The following is a 13,178-nucleotide window of genomic DNA, read 5'->3' as shown; positions in this document are numbered from 1 at the left end:
TATAATTCAATTGGATCGCGTGAAATCTACGCGAATAGTAAATCGGGTCGGATCCTGGATCCGGAAGTTTTCGGTGTGGACCCGTACCCGGATCCTTCTCAACCCACCCGTTGCCCTCCTTAGAAAATAATCAAATCATCGTTCCCAAATAGTATCGTCTCGCGGCGTCGCGCTCGTTCTTCTCCATGTTCACCGGACGGCGACCATCGCCGGCGAAGTATGTTTCCTTTATTTTTTCTCGCTCAAGCATTTTTTTTCCGGTTCCTGTCATCTTTTCTCTAGCCTTTATTTTTGTTACAAATTACTCTGGCACTGTTAGCAAAGATATGCATTCATTGAGTGAATTTGGCTTGGATCTCATGAGCCGTGCTTAGTTGTGAATTCACCTGAGGCTGTAGAGTTCAAATTAACCTCCAGTTATTTTTTTTATCTTGCTGTGTTGTCAATTTTAATTCTGATTGATTCTGAGTTCTGTTGTGCATTATCCTCCTCAAAATTTTCTGTTTGAATTAGTATTCAAAATTTTCATTCATGTTGAAAGTGATGGAAAACGAAAGCCTTTTTGTTGCTTAGATATGAATGAGACTGTGATCATTGAAGCTAAGCAAAGGGATATTGAGTGTTCATTAACAGACGTGATTCGAACACCTAATTGGCTTTCTTGCATAAACACATGGAACTTGAACAGCCCTGTTTACAGACTATCCTTGATGTGCCCTTCTTATTACAGACAATCATTGATGGGGTGTTGAGTTTGTTTATCTTTGTTGTTTACAGCTCTACCGAGTGGTGCTTTCAAATGAATCTTCAAATGACAAACTTATGAGATAATGCAGTCAAGATGTTTTCACTGCTGAAGTGTTTTTGTTCATATGTTGAACAACATGAATATGTTCTTGCTCTTTGTTAATTTGAGAACTAAATGAAGACTGTTGTGAACTTTTAGATCATGTAGTATGCTCAACTGGTACAATTTTAATCAATGATCTTGACTGATTGGGGAGCTTAGCTACTAAGTTGTTTATATCTATTGAAATTCTCTGTAATTTGACATGAATTAATGTTGTCGACAGGAAAGTCTCGTGTCTCTATGGCAGTGAGAATTTCTGGCAGATACATCCGCAGGCTATCAACTAGTGGAAAATTCCTCAGCCAGGAGAAGGCCTCCGGAAATGTCTATACTAAGGTAAATAGCTTTGATTGTCACAAAGGCGAAGAACCAGAGGAACATCGCAGGCGAAATGACCGAGAACTAAAGGAGAAAGGAAAGCCTTCTATCGGTTCTCCAGCTCGTATCCAAAAATTGATAGCCTCCCAATCAGATTCACTCCTAGCTAAAGAAATCTTCGATTTGGCATCCCGACAGCCTAATTTCCAGCATTCGTATTCTACCTTCTACACCCTTATACTCAAACTAGGCCGTAGTCACCACTTCTCGTTGATGCAAGCCGTGTTATCCAGCCTCAAGCTCCATAACTTCTCTGTTTCTCCATCTTTGTTCACTCACATAATCCGCATATACGGCGATGCAAAAATGCATGATAAAGCTCTCAGGACTTTCTACACGATTCTTGAATTCAACATGAAGCCTCGTACGAAGCAACTCAACTGCATCCTCGAGATCCTAGTTGACGAGCGCAAGTTCATCCGTCCTGCATTTGATCTCTTCAGATCTGCTCATAAATATGGAGTCAACCCCGACACGAAGTCCTACAACATTATGATGAGAGCTTTTTGTTTGAATGATGACTTGAGCATTGCATACTCTTTGTTCAATCAAATGTTTAAGCGGGATCTTCTTCCTAACGTTGAATCGTACAGGATTCTGATGCAGGGATTGTGTCGGAAGAGTCAGGTGAACACGGCTGTTGATTTACTCGAGGATATGCTGAACAAAGGGTTTGTTCCAGACACATTAAGCTACACAACTCTGTTGAACAGTTTGTGTAGGAAGAAGAAGCTTAAGGAGGCGTACAAGCTTCTGTGTCGAATGAAAGTGAAGGGGTGCAATCCCGACATTGTCCACTACAATACTGTCATTTTGGGGTATTGTAAAGCAGGCCGAGCTGCGGATGCTTGTAAGATTCTAGAGGACATGCTGGCGAATGGGTGTATGCCAAATTTGGTGTCGTATCAGAACATAGTCGGGGGATTATGCAATCAGGGGATGTACGGGGAGGCAAGGACTTATATCAAATTAATGATGTCGAAAGGATTTTCTCCTCATTACTCGATTGTTCATCATCTAGTTAAAGGCTTTTGTAACATCGGCAACACAAAGGATGCGGGTGAAGTGTTGGTTGAGACATTGAGGGTTGGAATTTGTCCTCACGCCGACACATGGGTTGAGGTTTTACCTAGGATATGCGAGGCAGATTCTACTGAAGCAATGGACAATGCTTTAAAGCGGGTTTTGGAGGTGGAGATAAAACCCGAAACAAAAATAGTAGACATAGGCGCTGGGTTGGAGCAATACTTGATCAGAAAGATACAAAGTAGATCGACAGCAAGATGATCATTATGTAACATACCCATCAGGTTTATTGTTTTCCTCGATGTGTCCTTATGAGATGTATTTATAGACATTGCTAACCTAATTCTGTGTTTTGATGTCTACTAAGGTTCTTGAGACATCTACGTGAACGGGTGCTTCCCAAATTTAGCGTCTTATCTCAATAAACAGGCTCATATCCAGTTTGCCTACTAAGTTTTGGAGATGCGGTTAAAGATCAAGAAAAGAGTCAGCAAAGATCAATAAGAACAAGATCATTATGGAACACAATGATAGTAAACTTCAGACAGCCTTTATCAGGTACAATCCCTTGTCCAATTCTTCAAAATTCTATGTTGGGTTATATGCTAAAGATTATTCATAACTGCTTGGACAAACTCTAGTGTTTTCGTAATAAGATTAGATATACTCACATGAGAAGAAAGCGTGCATGCATGAATCATGATTTTAAATCAAACACAATGCACCTAAGTGTTAGTTCAGAACAGACAATGTGTACAAATCCATTCACATGTATATAACATAAAAGCTTAAGGTAATCCACACCCCACAAGGCAAACACCGTAATCCATGTTTCTATAATGTTTATAAAATATACCTCACAATGGGTAGATTCACCATTATAACTCCCCCGAGAAATGTAGGCAAAAGAATACCAAAGGCAACCTTCTCCGCAGTAAGTTTTACTAGTAATTAGTTTTCGTCCTTTTTCTCTTCTGCGGATGAAGGTGGATCTTTACCTTTGGCATCGGGGTTATCTTCCTCCTTTTGTTTTCCATTGACGCTCAATTGTTCAATTAGACTAGCAGCGGTGGTTCCCTCTTCACTCTCTTCTCCATCCTTTGCTTGAGATTCAGTGATTTCTTCAATCTTATCCTTGAAAGTTTTGCAATCTGAAATGTAAATGAAAAATTCATTACATCAACATGGGTGCCTATTAAAGCACTATAAAGACATGAAACATGGAAATATAGTATCCCACCAACATTGCTCTATGCAAAATATTTTTACACTAACCCAAATAAACATTTCAATTTCCCCAGCTGGCTTATATGAATCGTACCGATTGAAAGTGTGATGGTAAGGTCGTTCCGTTAAGATTCTTACAAAACAAGGGCATTAAGCCATCAAAATTCACACACCATTTTAGAAGTTTTCTCAATTTATTTACCAAACAGAGCACTACTACCATGATCCAGAACCTATTAGTCGAGTTAAAACATGTCACAGCATCATATACATTTTTAAGTATTTGTTAAGGAAAATTATTGGCATTCTCAATAGACGACACTAGAAACAATCACATTAGAGCACTAATAACTCTTCCATGAAATCTAAAACCCTTCAAATCCCCATCATCTAATTCTTCATAAAAAATACAATGCTACAAAATCGAACTACAGTACTACTAGGAACTATGCATTTGGAAATGAAGCCTCATAGTAAAAATAATGACTATAAAGCTGCGGCTGATAAACAAGAAACCCATTATGATTGAACACGATGAATGAAACAGAATGGAATATAACAATATATGCATCAAGATCAAATTACATTTAAGTAACATGCAACTAGTAACAGACATCATCCATTCAAGTAGGTTTTGCTTCTATAAAATAATTCTGCATTGGCATATAAGATATTAGTAATAGATAGAATCGACTCACTGTCAACAGAAGAAAACCGGATACAAAAAAGCTCCTCCTTTAGTTCTCCATCTGCAAAATCAGTGGCATGCCACACACACGACTTTTCATTCCCTTGATGCTCTTGCACAGACATTGTTGGCAACACTGCATTATCAAGAATGACTCAGATCTCAGCCACAAACATCACCTAATTATCATGTACAATGGATTTACGGACAAAATTTAAGAATAACAGGACAAATTTATCCATAATCCAGAAATAATACCAAATGATAAAATGACACAAAGTCACAAATAAGTCGAAAAACACAGGTCTGACCTAGATGATTGGCACAGATCTTCAGTGTCTTGTTCTGCCTCATTACAAGCCTAACTTTGTTGGTCTCCTTGTGCTTTAGAAGCTTCACAGATCCGACTCCCCTCTCCTTCCATTGGTTGCCTTCCTTGTCAAATCTATACAACTTTGATTTCCTATCATCACAGGAAATTTCACATTTGCATAAATCATCCCAAAAGCATGAAGTACAACTATAACTTCACTTGTGCATTATTCTCTATGTCATTACGATAAGAAAATAAACAACCACGGTCAAGCTGCAGTTGATCAGGTATAAATAGAAAATTCAAAGCACAAATCATGGAAATGGACAGGTTACACAACCATTTCTCATCTACGAGATCAAATCATTCCATCAACTCAAGCAGAAATTTCCCCCGTCTACAATAATTCACTCCAAATTCGAATCTGATCACATCAACTTTGTCTATATACTCTAACCACCGCATCAAAATAAAATAAAATTCACATTAATAAAGACTAAACAACACAATAATACTCACAAATCAAGCAGAACATCTTCATTTTCCTCGCCGGTGGTTACGGCAACCTCTTGGAGTTTGACGATGGGAGCAACCTGAGCACCGGTGTCCTCATCCTCAGCCGATGGCTTGCTGTCATCGTCCTCTTGTTCCTCTCTCTTTAGAGCCGTGGGTTCTGTCGTAGTTGCCATGAATACAGTGGGAAGAATTGCAGACAGCTGGCGTACCGTGAGGGTTTAACTGATAAGAGGTTTGATGCTATAGCTTGGGGAAGGGGAAATTCAACTCATTGGGCCTATTAAAGGCGTAATATTTGGGCCGGTCCAGGCTGGACCGTATGCGCAAGGATAATGGGCCGGTTAAAAATGCTACCCGCCAAACAGGCTAAAGTTTGACTTGCTTGGTTGTAAATTGAATAATAATATAACAAATATTTAATTAAAAATTATTTGATCTCTTAGATGAGAAAATACGAAACTAAATGGTTATGTAACCTGTCCAAAAAGTGATGCAAGTTATTAATTTTATTTTATTTTTTATTTTATTTTTTTTATATAATTTAATGCTGTTAGTGGAGTATTATATTGGCCTGTTTCTTTCCACTACAAACCAAATTATAAATTGGACAAGTCATGGTCAACTCAATTTGCACTCACTGATTATGGACAGAGTGAGTGGGTGGGAGTTGGAAAAGGACAATGAAAATTCCCACTTTGAAGAAAATACTATTTACCCCATATTTATGCAAAGTTTATTTTTTATTGTATTATTCATAAATAACATTTTATCCGTTTATTTATGTTGGTAAAAAATAATAATATTTTAATATAAAGAATAAATAAGTAAAATAATAAAATATTTTGATAGTAAGTAGAATAGATAAATACATTAATATTTTATGAGATTTTTTATTAAAAAAAAAGTATATATATATACATATTTGAAAAATAGTACAAAATCTAAATGATAAATTTTGAAAAATTTTGGCAAAGAAAAGTCTTGGGCATTGAAGAAGCAGCTGCATTGAAATAGCAAGTGTTTTCTAACTCAAGTCAATGTCAAAGTCTTTAGATTTCCAAGAAAATTAAACTCCTCACACATAATCAATCAGTCCTATCAATGTTGAATATCTTGACCATTCTTGATCTTGATGATGACGATGATAGTTACACACAGACTTTCATTTCATCGACACTTAAACTGATGATGCTTATGAGGTGGCGAATCAAAAGATTCTGGCAGCCCAGAAATGACAGAAGATGCTTTATATAGGAATAATAATATCCTGCCATGTTTATATATTTATATTATTTCCACAGCAGTATCTTTTTTTCTTCGATGAGAAGGGGAATATTTTTTATGATATTGAAATTTTACAATCATTATTTTTCGTGTTTTGAAAAACAGGAAATACTTATTTATACGAAATTTAATTGAACTTGGTTTTTACTGGTCCCTTTCTGTTGTGGGTAACTTTATTTAGGGTTTGTCCCCTTTTGGTTTCTTCTACGCACTTTGTTGCAGTTCCACGTATTGGGCAAAAAGCCAAAGCCAATAATTACAAAACAAGCAAGAAAGCCCCCTTTCCCCAAGAAATTGTTTGTTTTTTTAAATGGGTTCTTGATTTCAGAACACCCTCTTCTTCTTCCTCCATTTTTCACCAGATTTTCAACAAGTGTGTACTGCTGCTCTACAGTTTCTTGATAAAGATAGGAAGAGTTAATACAGTAAGGATTTGTGCTGTAGATTTGGTTTATTGTCGTCGTTCTTGATGGTATAGAGTTGACTACTGATTATTGGTTGAATTAAACAGTGAGAGCCTTAGCTAGCTAAGCTATAAAAATATTGCCTCAAGATTTGAACAAGGGTTGACATATAACTTCCCTCAGATCCAGGGCACCCCTTAAAATTCAAAAAGAAAAAAACTTTTTTGTGGTTAAAAATAACGAAGAGAGAGAGAGCAGGCTTTTGTTTTTCAGGGTTTCCATGTGATTGCTGAAAGCTTTTCTTAGCCCTTTGTTCTTCCTTTTCTCATGCTGCTGTTTTTGTCATTCTGTAAGTAGTCACGATTAAAATTAATTAAAGTGATTTCCCCCAGATTTGATTCTTGAACTGTTTGGCTGAGATTGTTGCATTCTTTAATTTGCTTCGATTGTGCTTTTTATTGATGGGGAAAAAGACTCGAGGGAATAAGTCCTTAAATAGGGTTTTGAGATAAATAACTTCAAAATTTCTTTCACTGTATTCTACACAGCTGATGATGATGATGATGACTGATGGTTTTTCTTGGGTAAATTTCTCTTTTCTTTTATGGCTGTTTGGGTCGCCAGATCTGGCAAGGCATTTCTATTTTTAGTTGCCCGCGGCGATTCAACCATGAATAATTAAAAAGTGTGCTTTCTTGCTGTTGCTGTGCATCCTGTGACATTTTTAGGGTTTTGATTTTCCCCCAAATTGTAGGTTCAGATATTTTACCCATGATTCTCGAATCCAATATGTTTGTGATGATCGATTATCGACAATGACAGGTCAAGTGATTTTGGATGGCCGGCGAGGCAACTTTCGCTATTTAGTCATTCAATTTGAAGGTGGAGATGCTCTCGACGCTCCCATTGCCTTCCTCATTCGGTAATCGAATAATTTCGTCGTCGTTTTCATCATCGTCGTTGTCATCGGGAACTTGTATGAGCTTTTGTCTCTTGAGCTTCAACTGTATGGATGATCCCACCGGCTTTAGCGCATTGCCGCCGCCGGCGGACAGCGGCGATGGCTGTTCGACTGTTGTTTCGACAGATTCTTGTTTCGATTACGGCAGTAAGAGTGATAATTGGAATGTGATACGCGAGAGCGAAGACGATGGATCATCCGGCGATCCGCTGTCGGCGACGAGTAGTTTGTGCGGCGACGAATTGTCGGGGTTGGAATCCGTCGCCGCCTTGTTGGAGGTCGAGAAGAGTGTTTCCGGCGAGGTTGCTCTGTTTTCGAAAACAGAGTTGAGTAGTTCTTGCTCGAGAAATATGGCTGCCGGAGATGATGCCGCCGGTGGTGGCGCCGGAAAGTCATCGTCGTCTTCGATTGTTGTTATGCAGCCGAAGGATAAGGCGGTGGCGGCTAATGCGAAAGCCGGCCGGAGTATCTTTGAGGTCGATTATGTACCGTTATGGGGAATGACGTCGCTCTGCGGCCGGAGGCCGGAAATGGAGGATGCCGTGGTGGCCGTACCTCGATTCACGGAAGTTCCAGGATGGATGCTCAACGGCGCGCCTGGCCGGTCGATCCATTTTTTTGGAGTGTACGACGGCCATGGAGGTTCTCAGGTTGCGAACTATTGCTGCGAGCGTATGCACGTCGCTTTGGTTGAAGAATTGGCAAAGATCGAGGGGGACGAGAAGTCGAAGTGTAGCGACGTCGAAGAGCTGTGGAGGGTTGCATTCGAGAAGTGTTTCGTCAAGGTCGACGACGAGGTTACCGCGAATTCGATCGCGCCGGAGACCGTTGGGTCGACTGCCGTGGTCACCGTCGTTTGTCCGTCGCATATAATTGTGGCTAACTGCGGGGATTCAAGAGCCGTGCTGTGTCGCGGAAAGCAACCCGTGGCACTGTCGACGGATCATAAGGTGCGAATTCTCGTCGATTTAATCTCGAAATCGCTCGAATCGTCGTACGTGTTCTACATTTTAACGCATTGCTCTGTTTTTTAGCCGAATCGAGAGGATGAATATGCTAGGATTGAAGCCGCGGGAGGGAAGGTGATCCAATGGAACGGGCATCGTGTGTTCGGAGTTCTTGCAATGTCGAGATCGATCGGCGACAGGTATCTAAAGCCGTGGATCATCCCCGATCCGGAAGTGATGATCGTTCCCCGCGCAAAAGATGACGACTGTCTAATTCTTGCTAGCGACGGCTTGTGGGATGTCCTAACGAACGAAGAAGTATGCGATTTGGCACGAAAGCGTATACTTTTATGGCACAAGAACAACGGCGCTGTTGGGGCTCCGTCGGGGAGGAGTCGAGGGGAGGATCCCGATCCGGCAGCCAAAGCCGCAGCCGAGTATCTTTCGAACCGGGCACTCCAAAAGGGCAGCAAAGATAATATCAGCGTCGTCGTGCTCGATTTAAAGCCCCATCGGAAAATCAAGATCAAGACTTAGTTTTGTACCGTATTTGTCGTCATGTCATTCATTTTTGATCGATAGAAGAAAGTAATTGTAACAAACTATTCTTCGACAGCAATGGCAACTCCAAAACAGGGGACGAGAACAAGAACAAGGCATAAAACAAACTAGGCGCATTCACTCTCTAATTCATCGATCTTTTGAGCTTGCACACATATTATACAAATACTATTTAAATAAAAATTTTGGTGAATAGTTCGATCTGATCTTGACTAGATCGGACCGGCGTGGTTGTGGATGCCTTCGTAGGTTGTGACCACGTAGCGCGGATCTTCTTTGTCCCTTTCGACTCGTTTCTTGACGGGGCATCCCTCGACCGAGCACCGGTAGTAGTTTCTCGGATTCGGGCTATTCTTGACCTTTTTCTTGCCGTATTTTCGCCATTTGAATCCGTCGTTGAGTACTTCGACTTCCGACTTTGTTTTGAAGGCGACTTTCTTCTTGACCGCCTTCTTGTCCTTCATCGCAGCCCCGCTGCCCTCTCCATCTGAATAGTAATAACTTGACAAACAAATTAAAACAACTTTACCTTTTATAAAAAACATCGATTATTTTGAAATGTTCTTTTTTGATATGTAATGACTTGTATGTATAAATGCAAGTCTCGAACAAAATTTTTTGTAATTGCAATAATAAGGGAACATATTGGAACAATGATAAATTACTAAAAGTTGCTAAATGTCATCCAAACAGTAATATTTAAAATATCATACTCCTATTATCAAAATGACCAGCCACATTTCAAATTTTAATATATGTATTATAAAATCATATCAATAAATTAAAGCTAATAGTTCTGTAGTGGAGTATTATGTATTGATTTTATTTTTACTTGTTAATTTTCACTTTAAAAAATAGTAGTTAAATGAATATACTACCACAGAATGAAGCTATGTTTTTATAGAAAGGAAAATAGTGACCCAAAAAAAAAACATAGGATATTTTTTATTGTAATTTTAAACCAAAATCGATACTATTGATTTCGTACTGTAACTATTTAAAAAACAAGAACCAAACTAACCCTTATATATGAGCATAGACATTAAGCATATAAAAATAAGCATGCAGATGTAGTGAAACGATGAATTAGAGAGACAAACAGAAATGGCAAATTAGTATAAACTCCACACATTGAAAGCTGCTGCTGCTGCTGCTAATCGATCCACTCGAATCCCCAACTGCTGAACAAATCATCGGATTCATCGAATAATTATCGAAGAGCGCCGAGGTTGCCGGAATATTGGCCTCGTCATTAATCCAGTCCCCGAAATCAAGAAAATCCGACACCTCGAAGCTGTCGGAGCCGAAAGACGCTGCGGCCATTTCTGGATCATCATCGTCACTTGTCGCCATTGTTATTACATCTATCACTCATTCATTCCACTCTCCATATATACATACAGACAGATATATATATATATATAAAGAGAGAGAGAGAGAGGAACATGATATAATAGATATTAGTGAGTGAGTGAGTGAGGGAGTGAAATTAGGGTTAATTAGGGGGTTTCTTGCGGGGAGGGAAGAAGCTTCATGGGATGGTTCTAATTTCTGAAAAAGTTTAAAATGGTGGCTAAGAGGAAGAAGACGAAGACAGATGTCCAATTGAGCATTACTACTGCAGCATATATAAATTAATTAAAAACAATGGAGTTTATTTAAAGGGGGCCCCAAGAAAGCCCTAATTAATTAACACCATCCACTACACAGAGAGTGGGGACAGCCATGGATGACTTTCAGAGGAGACTTTTTAAGCTCTTCTTTATCTCTGTGTCTATCAACAAGTCTTCCTACAGTCTCGTGGTTGGACTTATTTAGCACCTTGTACACACCAAATTTAATTAAATTAAATTATAAATTAAGCACCATATATTATCAGACAGAAGCTATAGTACTGCTACTGCAATAAATCATCAATCTAGAATGATACAAGTCAATTTGGACATTTGTACATTTGTAAAGTAATTGTAATGAGGAAGGATCCTGGAACGACGTCGTTGGAGAGAGACGTGGATCATAATCACTATGACGATGATGATGGAGAAGGACGAATCACAATTAGGGTTTGATCCACCCCCAATTCATGATTAATCAGGGACTTGTATTGAGTTTAATTTTTTTTTTATTAAAATTAATTTAAATAGTATTTTAATTTTAATTTTTTATTTTTAATAAATAATGATGATAATACTCCTTCCGTCCCATTGAAATGGTGTCATTTAGTTTTTGCAGGTAAATTTTTTAATATTAGTATTATATTGGATTATATTGTGTAATATAATGTAAGTTAGAAGGGTATTTATTAGGTTACGTAGGTAGTACAATTACTAAATTAGAAAATAATAACTTTATTTTGAGACGGACAAAAATAGAAATGGTAACCTTTCAAATGGGAAGGAGGAAGTACTAGGTTAGGTTTGTTCATGCAAACTTTTTTTAAAACTACAATTTTCAAAAATAATATTATACATATTTTACATCATTCTCGTCTGGGTATACTATATAAAAAAATTAAAATACTTATTATAAAATCATTTTAAAAAATTAAAATACTTATTATAAAAAATAAAGAATATCAAATATTTATTGTGTGAGAAGATAAAGGGCTGTTTGGTTCATGGACTTTTTTAGTGGAATTGAGATTTCAGGATTTATATGTGATGAGATTTATTATATTTAGGATTTAGAATCCCATATTATGTTTGGTTGGTAAAATGTGGTGGATTTATATTTCGTGAATTTAGATTTTTTATATTCTAAAAAGAATGACATAGTTGTCCTCTTATGAATTTTATTTATTTTGACAAATTAAACCTCTAATTCATTATTAATATAAATTGAAAATATATCAATAATTTTATAGGATAATAATAAATTCGTGTAAACTCGAGACTCGACCAAGCCTGACCTATTTATTTGAAATTGAGTCAAATTATTTGAGTATTAGGCCTGGATCCGGGTCATGATTAGGGTAATATAATAATAATATAACCATACATATGAAAAAATGTCGAATAATATAATTATATTAAAAATATTTTTTGAGTTTTATCGTATTCATTATTTTATTATAATATTTTTCTAATAAAATTGTTGATGTATTTTTTCAACAAAAATAAAGTAAAATTCAAAGATATAGAAAATATCCTTAAACTTGATTATTTAGTGCCTGAGATTAGGAATCTCTAAACACTGTATGGTACAGAAAATAAACTGGAAAATAAAAGACTGAAATTTAAAGTGGTGATCCCCAAATCTGACTTTGCTTTGTTGAAGTTGATTGAAGATACCTTGCCAAATGATGATCCAAATCCTTAAATATTCCCTGGGAAACCGTACTGAAAACCGTCACCCGAACGGTTACAACGTCTCCTTCTCAACCGTCTTCCAACCTTTCTTATGCTGACACGTGTCCCCAGCAGACCAAAATTCCCTATATTTCACTCCTTGAGCCGACCACAGACCTTCCGCTCTTTTGGCCCGACTTCGTCCTTCGTCCGACCTACTTCTTCGCCCGACCCCACTTGGGCCGACCTCCATATCAACCGCCCCCTGTCTTTGATCAAAGGCCTCCGTGTTTGTCCGACTCCTCCTTCTATCCGACCTACAGTTTACCCGACCTGCGGATATCCCATCTCAACGACTTTCCGTCTCGAGGACCTCCCGACTTGAAAACCTTCCGACTCATCGTCTTTCCGTCTTGCGGACCTCCCGACCTGAAAACCTTCCGACTTGAGGTCTTTCCGTCTTGCGGACCTCCCGACCGGAAGACCTTCCGACTTGAGGTCTTTCCGTCTTGCGGATCTCCCGACCTGAAGACCGTCCGACTTGAGGTCTTTCATCTTGAGGGCCTCCCGACCTGAAGACCTTCCGACTTGAGGTCTTTCCGTCTTGCGGACCTCTCGACCTGAAGACCTTCCGACTTGAGGTCTTTCCGTCTTGCGGACCTCCCGACCTGAAGACCGTCCGACTTGAGGTCTTTCAGTCTTGCGGATCTCCCGACCTGAAGACCGTCCGACTTGA

The 13,178-nt window shown here is 38.6% G+C and overlaps 4 protein-coding genes across 7 annotated transcripts; 2 read left to right on the top strand and 2 right to left on the bottom strand.

Moving 5' to 3' along the window:
* Positions 1-129: 129 nt before the first annotated feature.
* Positions 130-2,839, top strand: LOC127243166 (pentatricopeptide repeat-containing protein At4g01400, mitochondrial). 2 transcript variants are annotated; one of them, XM_051263054.1, is made up of 3 exons: positions 130-217; positions 1,079-2,538; positions 2,622-2,839. In XM_051263054.1, the coding sequence occupies exon 2, from the start codon at positions 1,091-1,093 to the stop codon at positions 2,513-2,515; it is 1,425 nt and encodes a 474-aa protein (XP_051119011.1). In that variant the 5' UTR covers positions 130-217; positions 1,079-1,090; the 3' UTR covers positions 2,516-2,538; positions 2,622-2,839. The 2 variants fall into 2 exon arrangements, with proteins under 2 accessions (XP_051119011.1, XP_051119010.1); XM_051263053.1 differs by having other exon boundaries at positions 150-217; positions 1,074-2,538.
* Positions 2,840-2,943: 104 nt separating this feature from the next.
* LOC127243167 (ran-binding protein 1 homolog c-like) lies at positions 2,944-5,241 on the bottom strand. The gene is made up of 4 exons (XM_051263055.1): positions 5,002-5,241; positions 4,481-4,632; positions 4,180-4,305; positions 2,944-3,405 (listed from the first exon to the last, which is right to left on the bottom strand). The coding sequence occupies exons 1-4, from the start codon at positions 5,169-5,171 to the stop codon at positions 3,206-3,208; spliced, it is 648 nt and encodes a 215-aa protein (XP_051119012.1). The 5' UTR covers positions 5,172-5,241; the 3' UTR covers positions 2,944-3,205.
* Positions 5,242-6,333: 1,092 nt separating this feature from the next.
* On the top strand, positions 6,334-9,221 carry LOC127243457 (probable protein phosphatase 2C 6). Of its 3 annotated transcripts, none has more exons than XM_051263482.1 (3): positions 6,334-6,707; positions 7,509-8,597; positions 8,682-9,221. In XM_051263482.1, the coding sequence occupies exons 2-3, from the start codon at positions 7,575-7,577 to the stop codon at positions 9,129-9,131; spliced, it is 1,473 nt and encodes a 490-aa protein (XP_051119439.1). In that variant the 5' UTR covers positions 6,334-6,707; positions 7,509-7,574; the 3' UTR covers positions 9,132-9,221. The 3 variants fall into 3 exon arrangements, with proteins under 3 accessions (XP_051119439.1, XP_051119437.1, XP_051119440.1); XM_051263480.1 differs by lacking the exon at positions 6,334-6,707 and adding an exon at positions 6,742-7,035; XM_051263483.1 differs by lacking the exon at positions 6,334-6,707 and adding an exon at positions 7,050-7,270.
* A 32-nt stretch (positions 9,222-9,253) lies between these two features.
* Positions 9,254-10,776, bottom strand: LOC127243458 (probable WRKY transcription factor 50). The gene is made up of 2 exons (XM_051263484.1): positions 10,286-10,776; positions 9,254-9,642 (listed from the first exon to the last, which is right to left on the bottom strand). Exons 1-2 carry the CDS (start codon positions 10,506-10,508, stop codon positions 9,368-9,370), a joined length of 498 nt encoding a protein of 165 aa, XP_051119441.1. The 5' UTR covers positions 10,509-10,776; the 3' UTR covers positions 9,254-9,367.
* Between the last annotated feature and the right edge of the window lie 2,402 nt (positions 10,777-13,178).

Source organism: Andrographis paniculata, unplaced genomic scaffold, assembly GCF_009805555.1.
Source record: "Andrographis paniculata isolate CXL003 unplaced genomic scaffold, ASM980555v1 Contig95END, whole genome shotgun sequence".
Taxonomy (NCBI): Eukaryota; Viridiplantae; Streptophyta; class Magnoliopsida; order Lamiales; family Acanthaceae; genus Andrographis; species Andrographis paniculata.
Note: the sequence above shows the minus strand (reverse complement) of the source record. Positions and strands in the feature narration are given on the sequence as shown.

Bases quoted from the DNA above. Each gene is read 5' to 3' on its own strand.
- LOC127243166 (XM_051263054.1), top strand. From the start codon at position 1,091: ATGGCAGTGAGAATTTCTGGCAGATACATCCGCAGGCTATCAACTAGT.
- LOC127243167 (XM_051263055.1), bottom strand. From the start codon at position 5,171: ATGGCAACTACGACAGAACCCACGGCTCTAAAGAGAGAGGAACAAGAG. The intron at 4,633-5,001 runs GTGAGTATTATT...CTGTGATGATAG, and splicing joins GAAGATGTTCTGCTTGATTT to GAAATCAAAGTTGTATAGAT. The intron at 4,306-4,480 runs GTCAGACCTGTG...TTGATAATGCAG, and splicing joins GATCTGTGCCAATCATCTAG to TGTTGCCAACAATGTCTGTG.
- LOC127243457 (XM_051263482.1), top strand. From the start codon at position 7,575: ATGCTCTCGACGCTCCCATTGCCTTCCTCATTCGGTAATCGAATAATT. The intron at 8,598-8,681 runs GTGCGAATTCTC...TCTGTTTTTTAG, and splicing joins CACTGTCGACGGATCATAAG to CCGAATCGAGAGGATGAATA.
- LOC127243458 (XM_051263484.1), bottom strand. From the start codon at position 10,508: ATGGCGACAAGTGACGATGATGATCCAGAAATGGCCGCAGCGTCTTTC. The intron at 9,643-10,285 runs GTGTGGAGTTTA...ATTACTATTCAG, and splicing joins CAGCAGCAGCAGCTTTCAAT to ATGGAGAGGGCAGCGGGGCT.